At 37.5% G+C, this 19941-nt stretch overlaps 2 protein-coding genes across 2 annotated transcripts; both read left to right on the forward strand.

Moving 5' to 3' along the window:
- The first annotated feature begins 2961 nt into the window (after positions 1–2961).
- Positions 2962–4181, forward strand: LOC133631422 (forkhead box protein Q1-like). The gene has a single exon (XM_062023625.1). It carries the CDS (start codon positions 3113–3115, stop codon positions 3863–3865), a length of 753 nt encoding a protein of 250 aa, XP_061879609.1. The 5' UTR covers positions 2962–3112; the 3' UTR covers positions 3866–4181.
- A 3132-nt stretch (positions 4182–7313) lies between these two features.
- Positions 7314–10763, forward strand: LOC133631423 (forkhead box protein F2-like). The gene is made up of 2 exons (XM_062023626.1): positions 7314–8399; positions 9883–10763. The coding sequence occupies exons 1-2, from the start codon at positions 7496–7498 to the stop codon at positions 10068–10070; spliced, it is 1092 nt and encodes a 363-aa protein (XP_061879610.1). The 5' UTR covers positions 7314–7495; the 3' UTR covers positions 10071–10763.
- The last annotated feature ends 9178 nt before the right edge of the window (positions 10764–19941 follow it).

Consider the following 19941-nt stretch of genomic DNA (forward strand, 5'->3'; position numbering starts at 1 on the left):
ACAACAAAGTTCTGCATAAAAGTGATAATATATCATATTGTAGGTGTTTATTACCCTTTGCATTCATATTTTGCCGTTTGTTACATTTTTGTTGTAACATGTCTATCGAGGAGCTGGTCTGAGAAGTAAAAGATGTTCATATGTTGTTAATATTCAGTGTTTTATTGTTCATAGTTAATATTGTAAATCCCACTTTCTTTATTTTCATGTACATTTTGTGTGTCCCGTTCAGTAGAAAACTGTAAAATTATATTCTGTTTTTTTGAGGTGGTCTGTGGTAACTTTTTTAGAACTCTATCGGACATTGTGACTTTTAGTATTAGTGTTCCTGGAAAAAAAGGGATCCCAACACACATACTGTACAACAGATTTTTACAGTTAAAAGCGTATATATCATTTAGATAACTAAAGTTTGTGATTAACACATAGTTTCATATAATTTGACAATGTTGTAAACTTAAAGTAGTTTAGATATAATTGTAGAATACGATTAAAATCAAGAGTATGATTACTAATTCTGTGTTGATATTGGAATGGCTCCGGACCCCTCTGTAATGGAAAAGTTGGGTCCCGAAGTCCAAAACTTTATAGTTTGCTGTTTGTTACATTTTTGTTGTGTTTTGCTTGATTGTAAAATATGTCTATGGAGGAGCTGCTCTGAGAAGTGAAAGACGTGCGATGTTCATATGTTGTTAATATTCAGTGTTTTATTGTTCATAGTTAATATTGTAAATCCTTTCTTTATTTTCATGTACATTTTGGGTGTCCCATTCAGTAAAAAACTGTAAAATTCCATTTTTGAGGTGGTCTGTCGTAACTTTTTTAGAACTCTATCGGACATTGTGACTTTTGGTATTAGTGTTCCTGGAAAAAAAGGGACCCAAACACACATACACAGCTAATTGTGTATATATCATTTATGCACACATACACACTGGCCGCCCCAGACACATTTCTCTCTCTCAATGTGGCCCCCGAGTCACAATATTTGCCCAAGGTTTTCCAAAATAAATCAACTCCAGTTATGGAAAAAAATGCCAACATGGCACTGCCATATTTATTATTGAAGTCACAAAGTGCATTATTTGTTTTAACATGCCTCAAAACAGCAGCTTGGAATTTGGTACATGCTCTCCCTGAGAGAGCATGAGGAGGTTGAGGTGGGCGGGGTTGGGGGGTTGGGGGGGCGGAGTTTTAGGGGGAGGCGGGGGTGTGTATTGTAGTGTCCCGGAAGAGTTAGTGCTGCAAGGGGTTCTGGGTATTTGTTCTGTTGTGTTTATGTTGTGTTACGGTGCGGATGTTCTCCCGAAATGTGTTTGTCATTCTTGTTTGGTGTGGGTTCACAGTGTGGCGCATATTTGTAACAATGTTAAAGTTGTTTATACGGCCACCCTCAGTGTGACCTGTATGGCTGTTGACCAAGTATGCGATGCATTCACTTGTGTGTGTGAAAAGCCGTAGATATTATGTGACTGGACCGGCACGCAAAGGCAGTGCCCTTAAGGTTTATTGGCGCTCTGTACTTCTCCCTATGTCCGTGCACAGCGGAGTTTTAAAAAGTCATACATTTTTACTTTTTGAAACCGATACCGATAATTTCCGATATTACATTTTAAAGCATTTATCGGCCGATAATATCAGCAGTCCGATATTATCGGACACCTCTAGTTGCTTCGCTTTCTTCCCCTCCATTTTTCTGCATTCTTTCGTATCTCAAGTTATCATTACGTATATGTATTGTTGCATTTGAACAACTGTATTGTTGATAATAGAGGTAAATTATTGTTTTTGTTCATTATCAATAGCGCTATTTCTATTGGTATTTGTATTGCTCCATTTGTAGTGTAATAATGTTCATTGTCATTTCTGTATTATTATTTATTTCGCTAACTGCTTCTTTGCTATCACTTTTGTACATATCGTATTTGCTGATGTTGCTCTATTGTTGTTGTTGTTGTTGTTATTATTGTTTGATGTAGTTGTTTTTGTCTCTCTGTCTAATCCCCCTCTTGTCCCCACAATTTCCCACTCTGTCTTCCTTTTTTTCTCTTTCTATCCCCTCCTGCTCCGGCCCGGCTGCACCAAATGATAATATAAATACATTTAATAAAGTCAAATACAAATAAGGCAACAAGAGAAGTATCCTACACTTCCCTTTTGTAAAGTCAATCTGCACGGCCGATATGGGCATCTACATCTACTATATGATTTGCCTGAGAAGCTGGACAGGACAAAAAAAAAAAAAAGAATATTTGCCCAGCTCTGAACTATGCTTACAGAACCTGTATTCGTTTTCAAAAAACGGTAACAGGTGTAATTAGATCCTCTTCTTTCCACGGCTTCAAGGACAATTGTGTAAGCGTAATACGTGATGTCACTTCAGGTGACTTTGTTAGGCAAGTTTGCCCTAAACTACTACCACCATTGTGTTTCTATAGAACTTGACAAATTATATAGCTGTCAATCAAAGTTATGTGCGTGATTCCCTTTGTCAGGTTTCACAGGTGACTTTCCAAAATAATCTCAAACAACACACGCCAGCTCTTAGATAACTCCTCCATCCTGGCAGACGTGAAATAAACACATAACATTGGTTTCTATGTAGGCTGAGCGACTAGAAAGCAGTGCTTCTCCAAAACAAAACTCATGTGAGTGGGTGGAATTAGATCACCTGTGGAACCACACGCCACCTGCTTGTCTCAGGTGTAATAGCACTAGATCATGTCCACCTGAGAAGTTGTTATTGGAGTTGTCAGAGTTCTGGGGAAAAAATGCCTTTCTAGAGGGCGTTGTCTCTCAGGGGGATAAGGCGCCACAATATGACCGTAGCAACATATTCCTGTACTGTAAATGATTTCTGCAGAAACGTGTCACGTGTCCTAATGGTTTTATGGCAGTCAAGCGCAAGCCCCGCCCCTTTTTGGGTTGGCCCTTAGGTAAGCTATAAACTGTTGCACGCGCAGGTTTAAGTGACGAGACGTGCCAGGGCTCAACATCACCGGAACCAATTAAGTGCACTTTACGCACAGGACTTTTACGCACAGGACTTTTACGCACCGGACCGGACACACCAATCCAAGTAGCGCAAGACTAAAAAAAAAAAAAAAAAGTCATGAAGCTTGGAGTTTTGTGTGGGAAAATGGATGAGATGTACAAAGCTCCGGAGGGAGGGACGTTGTCGCCTCTCCCCGCCGATGAGGAGCTGGGCTCGGATGGAGACTTCGCGGCGCACAGCCCTGCTGCGAGCGGGAAATCCAAGCCGTACACCAGGAGACCCAAACCGCCCTTCTCCTACATCGCCCTCATCGCCATGGCCATCCGGGACTCCCCGTCCGGCCGCCTCACTTTAGCCGAAATCAACGCGTATCTCATGAACAAGTTCCCCTTCTTCCGGGGCGGCTACACCGGCTGGAGGAACTCGGTGCGCCACAACCTGTCCCTCAACGACTGCTTCCACAAGGTGCTGCGCGACCCTTCCCGGCCGTGGGGGAAGGACAATTTCTGGATGCTCAACCCCCACAGCGAGTACACGTTCGCGGACGGCGTGTTCCGGCGCCGGCGGAAGCGCCTCAACATCTGCTTGAGTAAACAGCAGCAGCGGGAAGGCTCGGAGGACGCGCCGCCGCCGGGCAGCGACCTCGCAAGCTCGCCTAAGAAGTTCACCAGCTCCTTCACGATAGACAGCATCCTCAGCAAGCCCTTCTCCAAACACCATTTCCCACGCGTGGATCGCTACAGCGGCGTGATGATGATGCACTATTTAAATTCACCTGCTGCCTCTTTGCTGCACAACAAGCCGACGTATCACATGGACCCCGGGACTGCGCATGCGCCGATGTGTGGGCTCCTTTTACAAACTTTGTGAAGCTTTTTAATGGCGCTTCTTATTCTTCATGTTGCATCGTCGTAAATCATGTGCACGACTGCAAGAAGGAAACCGGCGAATGACATGATTATATTTGACTTTGGTGGAGGTTTTTTTTTTTTGACATTTCGTTTGTGTACAGTCGTGTGATGTAGCACAAATAGGCTCCAGCACCCCCTGCTACCCCAAAAGGGACAAGCGGTAGAAATGGATGGATGGATGGATCTGTCACAATAACTGTTACTAATATTGTAAAGCTGTTTGTTTGCACTTTCTTTACAATACATGTTTGTTTCAAAATAAAACACTCTCAAGTTGTTCTGTAAAGTGTTGTTGTCAAATATTTCAAACTAAATGTTTCTGCTTAACCTACTTGTATATTTCATATTTATGCTGCTGCAGTAAAACAAACAAACAAACAAAAAACATGTTATTCAAAACACACATGTCCACTGCAGTGGACTCGTGAGGTTATAATTTAAAAAAAATAAAAAATTCACTACAGCAACAGTATATAACATTATTTCCATTCCTTGGGTATTTTCATATTCAATCAATCAATTAATTCACTCATCGGTGCGTGCCATGGGTTGGACCCCACGCATGCGCAATAGTGTTTCCGGATAATTTTTGGCCCCGTTCTTAGAAAATGACGCTGGAACCCAATCTTTGTTAATCTAATTATGGTTTTAAATCATTTTCCTAACGTTTTTACATCCACATATGTCTGATTGCAGGAGTTCAATTTAGACTAACAGACATATTAGCAGTTATTTTTTGCTGAATTGTGGATTTTATGGATTATGAATTGTTGTTTGTTGATGGTGTGGTGGACTGGAACAGGAGGTAAACAAAAGTGTTGAAAAATGTCCAGAAATGGGGTAGGATTAAATAAACTCTTCTCCTACAGGATGTGGAATTGTAAACAACATTGTAACTAACTATATATACATGTTGGAAATAAACAAATACCAATTCATCATTTCTATGAGCTGTATAGGCCTTCCCTGATTTGGTCTGTAAACCATAATCATCAAAATTATACCCCCCCCCCCCCAAAAAAAAAATTACAACAAAAAGATTATTGAAATATTTCACTTTGTAAATCTATAGAAAGTGAGGGTTTCACTTGTTGAATTAAACTATCTATCCATTAGTAAACTTTAAAATATTATCATTCTTAATTGTCCCCTTTGACATATAATCTTCAAAACTTTGATAAAGTCAACTTCAAGTATCCTTTTTTTCTCGTTATATTCTGTTCCAGCTAAATTGACCCACTTTCTCCCATAATAATACGTGTTGTACATTATAGTAGATATTAACATTATAAAAGTTAACATGTGTCAACAAAAATATGCCAAAATGTGTTCAAATCCCAATTAGCTCGTTGTTGGTCTTAAAATGTAAATGTGCCTGCTATCAAACCCCTCCAATAGCATTGTGCTCTTTGAATAGACTTTCTTTCGTGTCCAAATTTGATGTGCATTGACATTTTTGGAGGATTTAGAGAGCTTTTGTTTAAGAGGGGATATAGGCAGGGCTTTGAGGGATTTGAATATTTTTTTCCGTAATTCAAATTGGTTATAAAATACAAAAAGTTAAGGTAAAATCTGAATTGCTGTCTAATTTGCTGTTTGAAAAAAAATCCTTGTGGATCATTAAAGTTTGTCTAAGTCTAAAGTTGAATAAAAAGGTTGTTTGAATCTAATTAGGAATGTGGAACACAACCTGATAGAAGAAAGGTAAAATATATTAAATCTATTGCTGATCGCATCGGACAGTATTATGTTTATAAGTTTCACTTCTGCATAGCACATAATTGTGGTGTGTTCAAGGCACCTTGATTATAGTTCGAAAAGGAGGCGTCAATAGTTTTTATAGACAGGGAAGCCTTAACTAACAATAATGATAATTAACCCATCTTTAATTAAATAAAAAAACAGTATTAAATATTATTCTATACCAAATATTGGAGCTATTACAACAATATGTACACACTAAAAATGTTGGGTTAAAAAATAACCCAATTTTAACCCAACTGCTGGTTGAGAAAAGGACGAATCCCTTATTTGAGTTATTTTAACTCAACATTTTGGGTCCATTTTTTCAACCCAACTTTTGCGTGGAATTATTTAACCAAAACGTTGAGTTATGATAACTTAATGTTGGGTTATTCCCAACCAAACTATTGGGTTGAATTATTTAACCCACACGTCAGTTATGCTAACTCAATGTTGGGTGATTCATAACCCAGCTATTGGGTTGAATTTATTTAACACAAAAGCTGAGTTATGCTCACTACAATGTTGGGTTATTCCTAACCCAATTATTGGGTTGAGCAATTTAGTGCTCCTTGACCAACTAGTTGGTTAAAAATTATACATTTTACTGCTGGTTTGTCCTACTCCTTCCCAACTACTGATCAAACATTATTTTTATTCCATTAAAATATACTCAAAAGCAAGATATAAGTGGGATTTTATTTACAAGAATTGCCGTGTATGGTCATAGTAGTCCTATACAGCATGCTCATATATGTTCATGTACATAAGATGTGTGATTGTAAATAATGTTAATGGGATTAATCCATAATACAATTCACTTCAAGAACAAAGTACATTTTTAATAATAAAAAAAGAAAGTATTTTACCCTTAATGCGTTTCTCATTGAAAAACAACCCAAAAATGGTTCATAGTTTTGAAAACCTAGAAATTGAGTTTAAATAATACCCCTATAACCCAAAAAATGGATTGCTCTTCATAAAAAATAACTTCAAAATTTAACCCAACACTCGTAACTCTTAAATTGGGTTATCAAAATAACCCAGCATCTTTTTAGTGTGCATGTAAACATATACGTGTGTGTGTATGGTAAATAATGTTAATGAGATTAATCCATAATAACATTTCCTTCAAGAAAAAAGTACATTTTTAATTAAAATAAAAAAGCATTTTACCCAAAAAAGCGTTACTCATTGAAAAACAACCCCAAAATGGTTCATAGTTTTGAAAACCCAGAAATTTAGTTTAAATAATACCCTTATAACCCAAAAAATGGATTGCTCTTCATAAAAAATAACTCATGTAACACAACACTCGCAACTCATTAATTGGGTTATCAAATAACCCAGCATTGTTTAGTGTGCATGTAACATATAAGAGTGTGTGTGTAGGTTAGGGTGGGGTTGGGGCCCTTTTTGAGTTAAAAGTTACAAAAAAGTAATATTAAAGACCAAAATGGAGCCACAAGCAAATTCTTGTTTCGGGCCACACAAAGTCTGGGGCCGGCCCTGGTTTTGGGGGGTTGTAAGGGGGGTGATTTGTCTTTTACGCACATGCTGGTGTCCGGCTTCTAGTCTGGATCTAGTCCAGATGGGAGGGAGTTCAGTTCCTGAGGACTTCTTGGAGGGATGGTGAGGGTCTAGCAGGGCAGAGCCGCAGAAGAAGTCTAGGTGGTCGAGGGGAGGGGGGGCCCTAAGAGAATATGGACCGAGTCGAGGAAGAGGCGCTGAAGATGGACGTTCTCGATTTGCTTTGCGTCTGGAGGGTCTGCACGGAGCATGGAAGCCGAAAAGGATCGGCGTCGATTGGGTTTTGAACCCCAGAGGATGATTTAGTGGCGCAGATATGGCGAGCAAAAGCCCCCATTTGGATCCGAACGTTGCGCGCTCCATGCCGGCCGCGCAAGTGTCGATGGCGGCCGGTGCGCAAGATGGCAAAAGCAAGAGGGGGAACTCCGGCTTGAGACGCCCGGAAAAGCCTCCGTACTCCTACATCGCCCTCATCGTCATGGCCATCCAGAGCTCGCCGAGCAAGAGACTCACGCTGAGTGAGATCTACCAGTTCCTGCAGGCGCGCTTCACCTTCTTCCGGGGGTCTTACCAGGGATGGAAGAACTCCGTCAGACACAACCTGTCCCTCAACGAGTGTTTCATCAAACTCCCCAAGGGCCTCGGCAGACCCGGCAAGGGCCACTACTGGACCATCGACCCGGGCAGCGAGTTCATGTTCGAGGAGGGATCCTTTCGACGCAGACCCCGCGGCTTCCGCAGGAAATGCCAGACGCTGAAGCCCATGTACCGGATGATGAACGGCATCGGGTTTGGGGCCAACTTCGACTTCCAGGCGGCGTCGGGGGCCCCGTTAGTGTGTCATAACGGCTACAACCTGGACTTTAACGCGGGGGGCTTCGAAGGGCATCACGTCGCGTCCCCTGCGGGCTCCAGCTCCTCGTACATGGCTGCGTGCCAGGTGGCCCCTGGCGCGGACTATTGCGTCCCGGACAGCGGGGGCAGCTCCTTGCAGTCCTCCCCGGCCATGGTGGGGCCTCTGGACTGTCAGAGCCCGTATGGCACCGCGGCCTCGCACTGGAGCTCACCTGCCGTGCCTGCAGCCTACATCAAGCAGCAGACTCTGGCATCGAACAGCAGCACCGGCGCGCACGCCGCTTTGCACACGCACGGGATGGCGTCTTATTCGCTGGATCAAAGCTACCTGCACCACACCGGGCGAGATTCTAGCGACATGCCAGGTAATACAACATCAGTGAATGCATGGCCTGAAAAATAAAACTGCATTTTAATGATAAAACAGCATTTTTGCATAATTATTATGTTGGAAAAGCTCATTTATAGCAAGTTAAACTCAAATAGCTATGTTTTACTTTTCTTTATTTATGTTTAGTTTAATTTACAAATATATAACCCTGTTGGTATGCACATTGATGCAAATAAATTGATTTATAAATTAGTGCAAACAATAATACATGACTATAAAGTGCGTAACAATTTCATAAAACATGAAATGCATTGAAATAAAATATAACTCCAAGCACATATTATATTAAATCGAATCCATTCGATTATACGTTCCTCATTGAAGAATTTTTGGGCCCTATTCATTTTTCTCTATTTTATTTTAATTGTACATATATTTGAGTAAACCTGACATTTGACACATTTTTCTGCCATTACGTACATTTTTCAAAACATTATGAACATATATTCAAATGTCCCCCCTATTATTTGATTGTCAATTTTGTAATAAGTGCGTGGACTTTTCTAATTTTTAAAATAATGCATTTTTATTTTTTCGGTTATTTTATCTACTTTTTTTTCTTTCCAATTGTGAAATATTGTCCCCTTTCTTAGTAAACAAGGACGTTTTTCAAGAATATATCTTCAGTTTTCTCGGTATTTTATTTTTGTTGTTGTTGCAAATACGTGGAAATACATGGCTACCGAATTTCCACGTATTTGCAACATATATATATATATATATATATATATATATATATATATATATATATATATATATATATATATATATATATGTATATATATATATATATATATATATATATATATATATATATATATATATATATATATAGTACTTAAATAGTACTTAAACATGTGTTCTTTTGGAATGCAGTGCCGGATTTCCACGTATTTGCAACAACAACAAATATATATATATATATATATATATATATATATATATATATATATATATATATATATATATATATATATATATATATATATATATATATATATATATATATATATATATATATATATATATATATATATATATACTGTATATTTATATATGTGTGTATATTTATATATATATATATATATATATATATATATATATATATATATATATATATATATATATATATATATATATATATATATATATATATATATATATATATATATATATTATACCCTATATAATATAATATATAATATTTAAGTAAAATTTTACTTAAATTTTACATTTTCACTTCTCAAAATGTGCTTTAATTGATACATATTGAATCGTAATAGAATGCACATTTATTAACAAAAGGGTGCACATCTTATTTACACCCATTGAACGTGATACAAAGTGCAAAAGTAATCCTTATTAAAAACACAATCTAAAATACTTGCTAAACATTAATAGATACATTAAAAGATGTTATATATTTCAACATAATGTGTATTTTGCTTGTTTTTCAGCTGGATTGTCTCGGTACCCAAGCCACTCCTCCCCAGTGTGCGACAGGAAGGATTTCGTTCTCAGCCTGAATGGGATGTCCTCTCTGCACTCCGGCTCTGGTGGCGCTTATTATCATCATCACCACCATCATCATCAGTTGCACCACCACCAGAGTGCCTACCAGGACGTCAAGCCTTGCGTCATTTAACCAATCCGTGAATTTTCTATTCCTTCTCTATCACGTCGTGACGTCATGAACTCAGTAGACTTATACCGACCGACTGATTGCACACATTCTAAGGACGTCTCCAGGAACACCCGCATACATTTATGTTAACCTATGCACTTATTATTGTGGAGAACTATCATTAAAGGGAAGTATTATTTCTGAACTGATTAGTGTCATAATTTGTATATATATTTTTTGAATGAAATATACTGTTACTTGCACTAGCTACATTTTAAACCAATCATTATTATTATTATTATTATTGTTTGTGCTAGTATTGTGGCTCCTAATTATCTTGTTAAAACTCAAACTGCATGTCCACAATCTCTTCCCAATATCAGGATGATTAATGGTATATTTTTGTTTTAGTTAAGAGTTATTGCCAACATATTTTGGTTGAAAAGCAGCATTTTTTTCTACATTTTGAATGTTACTTTTTTTTCCCCACTGCATGGCCCGTACCTCTTTTCTGATCCTCTGTCGCTATCTAGTGGACTGTAAAAGGCAAAGAAGGTTATTTTCATGTTTGGATATCCAGTATGAAGTTGATATTTTCCATATGAGTCATCCACAAACTACAATTCCCTCTCACTGTAATTTCCTACTTCCCTTCTGAAATACAGACTCCATTGCCTTATTAAGGGAAATTGTATTATATAAATAAACTGGACAGCTTCCCCTGAGTAGACTTAGACTTCCTTTATTGTCATTCAAATTTGAACTTTACAGTACAGATAAGAGGACACTTCCTTGCATTAGCTATAGTGCAGGATAAAAGAGCAATAAGGTGCAGAGTGTTTGCATTGACAAAAGAAGGTGCAGATATAAATAGATTACTAAATATATTGCACTTTTGCATATGCGTCCACGTTTATGGATGTATGTTTTATTGTCTTTATAGTCCAGCGAGTTCATCTGTTTTTTGGGGAAATTGAGGGGATTATTGTGATGCGTTGAAGAATCTTATGGCCTGAGGGAAGAACGTGGAGGTAGTAACCTCCAAATCAGTGTTAATTTACCTTAATTTTCAGATAATGAGTACGCACTCTGTTGTTTTCCTATTTAATGGCCAGTACTGTAACAGTACTATCTTTTAATACGTGTCTTTTTAGAAATAACAAAAGGTACCACCAGCTAGTAAGTCCTTTCCTTGCCTTAATTTTTGTTGAAAATGTTCAGTAAACTTTAGTATTTACACTTATTTCTGTAATCAACAGCTCACTGGAATCAGGTCTTATTCCCTATTTGAAACAGACTAAAACACATCAACACATATATGCATCTCAAAGTTTTAATTGATTGCAAAAGTTTTTCAAAACAAACTCAATTCCAGTCTGGTTTTCATCAGCATTTTTACAGAGCCCTTCCATTTAATGCTTCATGTTCTTATACAGACGGCTTGAAAAAAGGTGCAGGTGACTTAATTTATTTTGGATGCTTTCCACCACCTTCTCTTGTGGAGTGCCCCAGAGTTCTGTTTTAGAGCCACTCTTTTTGCACTTCATTTTGGGATGATTAGGTCACTTCGATGCTGCATCTTAAATATATATGCAAATGACATTCTACTATATTTGTATTATAAACCTAAAAAAAAAAACAGGACACGAGAATGTTGGCAATTACAAGAACTGCATGGTCAGCAACTTTCCTGGCAAAGACTCCCTTTGCCTTATGAAGGGAAATTATATAATATAAATAAACTGGACAGCTTCCCCTGAGTAACCTCCAAATCAGCGTTAATCGGCCTTAATTTTGAGATAATGAGTACTCACTGTGTAGTTGTTTTTGTGTTTAATGCACAGTACTGTAACTGTACTATCTTTTAATACGTGCCTTTTTGGAAATAACACCAGCTAGTAAGTCCTTTCCTTGCCTTATTTTTTTGTTGAAAATGTTCAGTAAACTTCAGTATTTACACTTATTTCTGTAATTAACAGCTCAATGGAATCAGGTCGTATTCCCTGTTTGAAGCAGAATGGTATTCATTAAAAAAAACAACTAATATATGTATCGCAAAGTTTAAATTTAAATGTAGTTTTCAAAACAAAACACAATTCCAGTCTGGTTGTCATCAACAATTCTACAGATCCCTTCCATGTAATGCTTAATGTTCTTATAGACAGCTTGAAAAAAGGTGGAAGTGCCTTAAATTATTTTGGATACCTTCTCTTGTGGAGTGCCTCAGGGTTCTGTTTTAGATCCACTCTTTTTGCACTTCATTTTGGGATGATTAAGTCACTTTAATGCTGCATCTTAAATATATATGCAAATTACATTCTACTATATTTGTCTTATAAACCTAAAAAAAACGAGGACACGAGAATGTTGGCAATTACAAGAACTGCATGGTCAGCAACTTTCCTGGCAAAGACTCCCTTTGCCTTGTTAAGGGAAATTATATTCTATAAATAAACTGGACAGCTTCCCCTGAGTAACCTCCAAATCAGCGTTAATTAGCCTTAATTTTAAGATTATGAGTACTCACTGTGTAGTTGTTTTTGTGTTTAATGCACAGTACTGTAACTGTACTATCTTTTAATACATGCCTTTTTGGAAATAACAGATAACACCAGCTAGTAAGTCTTTTCCTTACCTTAAATTTTGTTGAAAATGTTCAGTAAATTGCAGACTTATTTCTGGGATCAACATCTCACTGGAATCAGGTCATATTCCCTATTTGAAGCAGGCTGGTATTAAATTAAAAAAACAAAAAACAAATATATGCATCTCAAAGTTTAAATGTAAATGTAGTTTTCAAAACAAGCACAATTCAGTCTGGTTTTCATCAATATTTGCACAGAGCCCTTCCATTTAATGCTTGATGTTCTTATAGACGACTTGAAAACAGGTGCAAGTGTATCCAAATTATTTTGGTTACTTTCTGCCACCTTCTCTTGTGGCGTGCCCCAGGGTTCTGTTTTAGATCCACTCTTTTTGCACTTCATTTTGGGATGATTAGGCATCTTAAATATAAATGCAAATGACATTCTATTATATTTGTCTTATAAACCTAAAAAAAAACAGGACACGAGAATGTTGACAATTACAAGTACTGCATGGTCAGCAACTTTCCTGGCAAGGACTCCCTTTGCCTTTCTAGGCTCAAATGTGTGCTCGGATCTGCGAAACACGGGGTTATTTTTAATGAAGAAATGAGCTTTTGAATGCTATGCTGCATCCTCGACCCATACTTACATTCTTAGGAACATACTGTAGTATCCATTTCAGTACACAACAACTCCATTTTTGCACACTTCAATAAATCACGCCCACAAAATGCTGCTGGCAGATTGAGCGCTATAATTCAAGTATACGTTCTGCCACATGTCCATTCACTGGCATCCCATGAAATAAAGGAATGCCATAATCACTTTAACAGTTATTTCTGGTAGATGCAGAGAAATATTCGATCTTGATGTCCTCCAGTTAGCATCCACCATATCTGTAACTGCCAAAACAACAACACAAAAAACAGACTTTGGAAGTCATTGCTATGTGATTTGTTAACTCCATCCACATATTTCAAACATATTGAAAAACACAAACACGCTTTTTAGGTAGCCTGAGCTTTTTCATGATTCTCCATGTGTGGTTTGACCAATGTATTCAATTCTTGGACTGTGTTGGTGCTTATTTTCGACTGTAAACATTCCGTGACCCACTCTACAGTTACCTATTTACATTTTCTATGTCATTAAACACACATTGTTGAGATTTTTTGTCACTTTATCAAGGCAGGTGTCGTGTCTTATTTCTGATTTAGGCCTACGGCGTTAAAATTGTTCTTTTCAGTCATGACTGATATCACCAGACAATAAGACGAATAAAAAATAATAACATTTTTACCACAACTTATTTCCCTTCTTAAACCACAAATTATTTATTTTCAATAGCCAGAACCCTGACATTCAACAAAAGTGGCCCACCTTCACAATTAACAGTTCCAATTTGAATTTGTCAACCCAAAGTTGAACAACAATCTAACCAAAATGATTTAAAAGTTTTGCATGAATTATGGGAGGGGATGAGAAATGATGATGAAAATCCTGGAGGTTTTACGCGGTCCATCCTAACCTGGAGTTTGTCACCCAGGCAAGGGTCCCGCATGCAGGGGGGACATGCCCCCGTTGTCTTGGTCGTGTCGCCCTGGGCTATTTACTTAGGAAAGCCATTACTGGGCGGGGGAAGGAGCTTGGCTGCACAATTACACTCCGGAAGTCCAGAAGAAACCCGGCTGTAGTCCAATATCAGTTCAGTTTCAGTTTCAGTTTATGTGGAACATGCATACGATACAATGTAATGCATTACATATTTCCAGTTGTTTCATTGCAGCATGTTTGAAAAGGAGTAGGAAGAAGCAGAGCTAATTTAATCCTACCCCTTTTCATATCATAGCAGTTTTATCCCATTTCTTTGTTCTCTGTAACAGAACAGTGAATAAATACATAAGTATACCATAAGTAAGTAAACAAATATTAAATGCATAAATATTCATTATCTAATTTTTTTTTTTAAAGGTTCAAGATGTTCATCATCATTGTTCTTCTTTGTACTTTGTGAACACTTGCAGTTTGAACAGTCCCTTAAACTGAATCATATTGGTGCTTTGTTTTATTTCTTTGGTTAATCCATTCCATCATTTAATGTTATATACTGATATACTAAAGGTTTTAAGTGTTGTACGTGCATACAAATGTTTTCAATTAGATTTTCCTCTAAGGTTATATTTCTCCTCTTTTGTTGAGAAGAACTGTTGTACATTCTTGGCTACCAGGTTATGGTTTTCTTTGTGCATAATTTTAGCTGTTTGCAAATGCACCAAGTTGTTGAATTTCAATATTTGTGATTCAATCAATGAATGTATAGTATGTTGTCAATATCCAACATTATGTATTATTTTAATTGACCTTTTTTGTAACACAGTTAGTGAATGAAGCGCACATTTGTAGTTGTTTCCCCATATTTCTGCACAATAACACAGATATGGTAACACTAGCAAGCAGTAGAAAATATGAAGTGATTTTTGGTCCAGAATAGGGTTGTCTTGATACCAATATTTTGGTACCGGTACAAATTTTTTTTCCGATACTTTTCTAAATAAGGGGACCACAAAAATGTGTATTATTGGCTTTATTTTAACAAAAAATCTTAGGGTACATTAAACATATGTTTCTTACTGCAATCGAAGAAAAATTTTGGCCTTAAATAAAATAGTGAACATACTTGTCTTTTATTTGTAAGTAAACAAACAGAGGCTCCTAATTAGTCTGCTGACGTATGCAGTAACATATTGTGTCATTTATCATTCTGTTATTTTGTCAACATTATGAGGGACAAGCTGTAAAAATTGATTATTAATATACTTGTTCATTTACTGTTAATATCTGCTTATTTTCTTTTTCAACATGTTCTATCTACACTTCTGTTAAAATGTAATAATCACTTATTCTTCTGTTGTTTGATACTTTACATTAGTTTTGGATGATACCACACATGTAGGTATCGATCCGATACCAAGTAGTTACAGAATCATACATTGGTCATATTCAAAGTCCTCATGTGTGACGTATTTCCTGAGTTTATAAACATAATATGAATTTAAAAAGGAAAAAGATTTTGTGATGATAAAAATTATCGATGTAATCATAGTAGTATCGACTAGATACGCTATTGTACTTGGTATCATTACATTAGATGTCAGGTGTAGATCCACCCATGGCATTTGTTTACATTGTGACGCCGGTGAGCTATTGTATCCTCCTACTGTGTGTAGTGAAGCATGTTTAGCTAGTCCTCGTCCTGCAGGGATGATACTTGTAATGGTAAATGGTAAATGGGTCGTACTTGTATAGCGCTTTTCTACCTTTTTTTAAGGAACTCAAAGCGCTTTGACACTATTTTCCACATTCACCCATTCACACACACACATACACACATTCACACACTGTGTTTCTATTTGTAAGAAACTTACTTTATTTGTCACCATGGAGGCGAGGATTAGTGATTTAGAAGTAGCTAAAACACTGCCGACTGCTGATGGACATTAGCTGCTAGCTAGCTAGCCATGTTTTAAAGCATCTCTTCCTGAGGGTGTTTCAGTGTTATAGCTTCACCTTTATCCTTAGTTTTTATCCAATCCAATCCAATCCACTTTATTTATATAGCACATTTACACAACAAGAATGTTTCCAAAGTGCTGCACAGCCATGTTAAAAACAATATTAAAAATAATATTAAAAACAATATTATGCTACACCAATGACTGAATAAAAACAAATAATAAATGAATAGAAAACCAATACAGAGACAATATAAAAAATAAATATGATTAAAAACGATTTTAAAGGGTAAAACCAATTAAAACAGTAAAATAGACATCAAAATTTATAACCCTAGCCCTAACCACACAGGACAACAGAGGACAGAAGACCACACAACTCACGTAGTGTTAAAAGCCAAAGCATAAAAGTGGGTCTTAAGACGAGACTTAAAACACTCCACTGTGGGAGCAGTGGAGCCAAAATGCGTCCGTTCTCCCTTTTCTGTCTACACACTGTGTCTGCTTGTAAGTACTCTGTGATTGTGCGCTGCCGAACATGCTCCTCTGCTCGTAAAACCAGCAATGTCACGAGGTGACGACAACGCGTCGTGATGCGAACTGGTACATTTCAGAGTATAGTACCGTTTTTGATTAATTATTACCGCGATACTATACTAGTACCGGTATACCATACAACTCTAGTCCGGGACATATTTTGCTTAATTCATTATTGACGTGTTTCTTGCTACATTATGTTGTGTATTTTTGACATGAGGTTTCCAGTTCAATTGATCATCTATTAGTTCATTTTGTCATCTATCTATCAGACCTGGACTATACGCACGGCACAGGAGCACTTGAACAGAGAGGAGACAGAATGTGCCAGGGTGAGCCTCAAGCTGAATGCCAAGAAGTTGCACTGAGGTCCTCACTTGGGCCATTGACCTCTCAAGACATCAAAAGGTCAGCGACCTCAAGTACCTGCATTACTTGGGCCAACTCATCAGAACATGACCTTAAGGTGAGGTTTTGGAGATGCCATGACTCATGTGGGAATCTAGTCTTTATTGACTCATAAACATTAGTTTCTTCCAAACAACCATGGAGACTCTACTCCTCTATGTTTGTGAATATTGTAGACCAGGAGTGCCCATTACGTCGATCGCGAGCTACCGGTCAATGGTGGAGGGTGTGTCAGTCCATCACCAGCCAGGCAATCAAAAAATTGAAACCTAAAAATGAGGGATCATCAATCTTCACCAAGACGTCACTTTCGTCACTTGATTGACATTCACGGCATCCGAGGGTCTTGTGAGATGACGCTGGCTGCTGCCAGATCATTATTAAGAAAAAATGACCGACAGGAAGGCGGGAAACACTTTTTATTTCAACAAACTCTCGCGCCGTACCTGCCGTCAAAACTCTAAAGACCGACTGCACAGTTCCTGTCTTCACAATAAAAGCCCTGCTTCATCCTGCCTGCGCTAACAAAATAAGAGTCTCAGAAAGCTAGCGCGCACAAGCTAGCAAGCTATGGAGTTTGCCGCCAATGTATTTCTTGTAAAGTGTTTAAAAAGGAGTATGGAAGCTGGACAAATAAGATGGCAAAAACCAACCACTTTCATGTGGTATTGGACAGATAGGAGGACTTTTTTTCTCCTCCATTTGAAAATGTGGACGTTATCATCACTACTGTCTGATTCCAATCAATGCAAGTCATCAGAATCAGGTAATACAACAATTTATATTCTTGTCTTCATGAAAGAAAGGAATCTATATGTGTTAAACACGCTTGTATTATCATTAAACACCTTTAACTTGTTAACGTCTCTTTCCTACATAAATAAATTTAAATTATATAAATGAATGAGATAGATCCCCTCGACTTGGTCAATTGAAAAGTAGCTCGCCTGCAGAAAAAGTGCGGGCACCCCTGTTGTAGACATATTGTACGCCCCCGATGTCTACCTTGCAAGACTCTCTGGTTGGATGCTGCATGTGGTACTGAACATCAGCCAAAAGAAGCATTTTACCAAGGCTACCAAAGATTAGGTACAATGGCAAGTCACTGCCACATACTCTGCTGCTCTAGTCAAACCACACGGGCATCAACCAAGAGTACGTCCTAAGCCAACGCACATGGACTTACTAATGATGGGTTCAGAAGTGTAAAGCGGACCGCAGTGATCGGAATCTCAGATGGCGAACCCGTCTGAGGACGACTTAAAATAGAAGTCAGGAGGCACCGCTTGTAAGTTGTAACCCTGACAATGACAAGTCATGATGAGCATAAATACTTTTTATTCATCCTACAATAGGTGGCAGTGCAGATTTTGCATACAGCAAAGCATGAAAAGTCATAAAAAATAATAAAACTATACACTCGTGTTGCACAAAGAAAGTACACACATTGTTAACCAAATGAGTAATCTAAAGCCAGATGATGGAGCCTATCTCAGCTGCATTCGGGCGGAAGGCGGGGTACACCTTGGACAAGTCGCCACCTCAACACAGGGCCAACACAGATAGACAGACAACATTCACACTCACATTCACACACTAGTCTAGGGCCAATTTAGTGTTGCCAATCAACCTATCCCCAGGTGCATGTCTTTGGATATATATATATATATATATATATATATACATATATACATATATATATATATATATATATATATATATATATATATATATATATATATATATATATATATATATATATATATATATATATATATATATATATATATATATATATATATATATATATATATATATATATATATATATATATATAGTTTGGACACACCTTCTCATTTCAATGCGTTTTCTTTATTTTCATGACTATTTACATTGTAGATTGTCACTGAAGGCATCAAAACTATGACACCCGTGAAGTGAAAACCATTTCAGGTGACTGCCTTTTGAAGCTCATCGAGAGAATGCCAAGAGTGTGCAAAGCAGTAATCAGCGCAAAGGGTGGCTATTTTGAAGAAACTAGAATATAAAACATGTTTTCAGTTGTTTTACCTTTTTTTTTGTTAAGCACTGGCTTGTCTGTATTGACTGCCTGAGATGTTGATGGCTCAACACTTTCAACCATATGTTTACAGTAAAAAAATGGCAGCTCAGTTGCCAGAATTTTACTGTAAAAATAGAAGTGGTACAGTTTTTCAGTTCAGTTAGTCGGTACAGAAAACTAAACATTTACAGTAGAATTCTGGCGACTGAGCTGCCAGTCATTTACTGTGAAATTGACATTTTTTCTACAATGCATTTTGTGCACCAAAGAAAACATCATGTAGACATACTAACACTAAAGTGACATATTGCACTTGCACACTAAAAAAGACACTTAGTAGAATATTACAAAAACTATCACCCAAGTTGCACACATTCTAACAATTAGCAACATGTAATTTAAAACAATATTTATTTTAAATAATTCCTTCTTTGCAGGTTCCAAATGATGCCGTCCTGGCTTAAGTTGTGGATAATTGGACAGGATGATGCATACAAAATGGAAACATTACTGGTACGAGGCAACAGGTAAGAATCCAGACTCTCTTTGTTAATCTGAGGGTCACTTGAGAGAAAAAGTATATCTTGACTTGAAAACAATTCTGTCTCCTACGGGGGGATGGCAGAAAACAACTGAAATATGCTGTAGACTTGGTGTAATACTAAAGATGACCAGGAGATGGTAGTAGATTCTAATAAGTGTGCACGAGCCTTGTTGTTTTTAGTGCGCTGTTAGACTCCACCACCGAGAAGACACGCCCACAATTCTGGGCCTTCTTGTCCCCC

The sequence above is a fragment of the Entelurus aequoreus genome, linkage group LG16, assembly GCF_033978785.1.
Source record: "Entelurus aequoreus isolate RoL-2023_Sb linkage group LG16, RoL_Eaeq_v1.1, whole genome shotgun sequence".
In the NCBI taxonomy this organism is placed as follows: Eukaryota; Metazoa; Chordata; class Actinopteri; order Syngnathiformes; family Syngnathidae; genus Entelurus; species Entelurus aequoreus.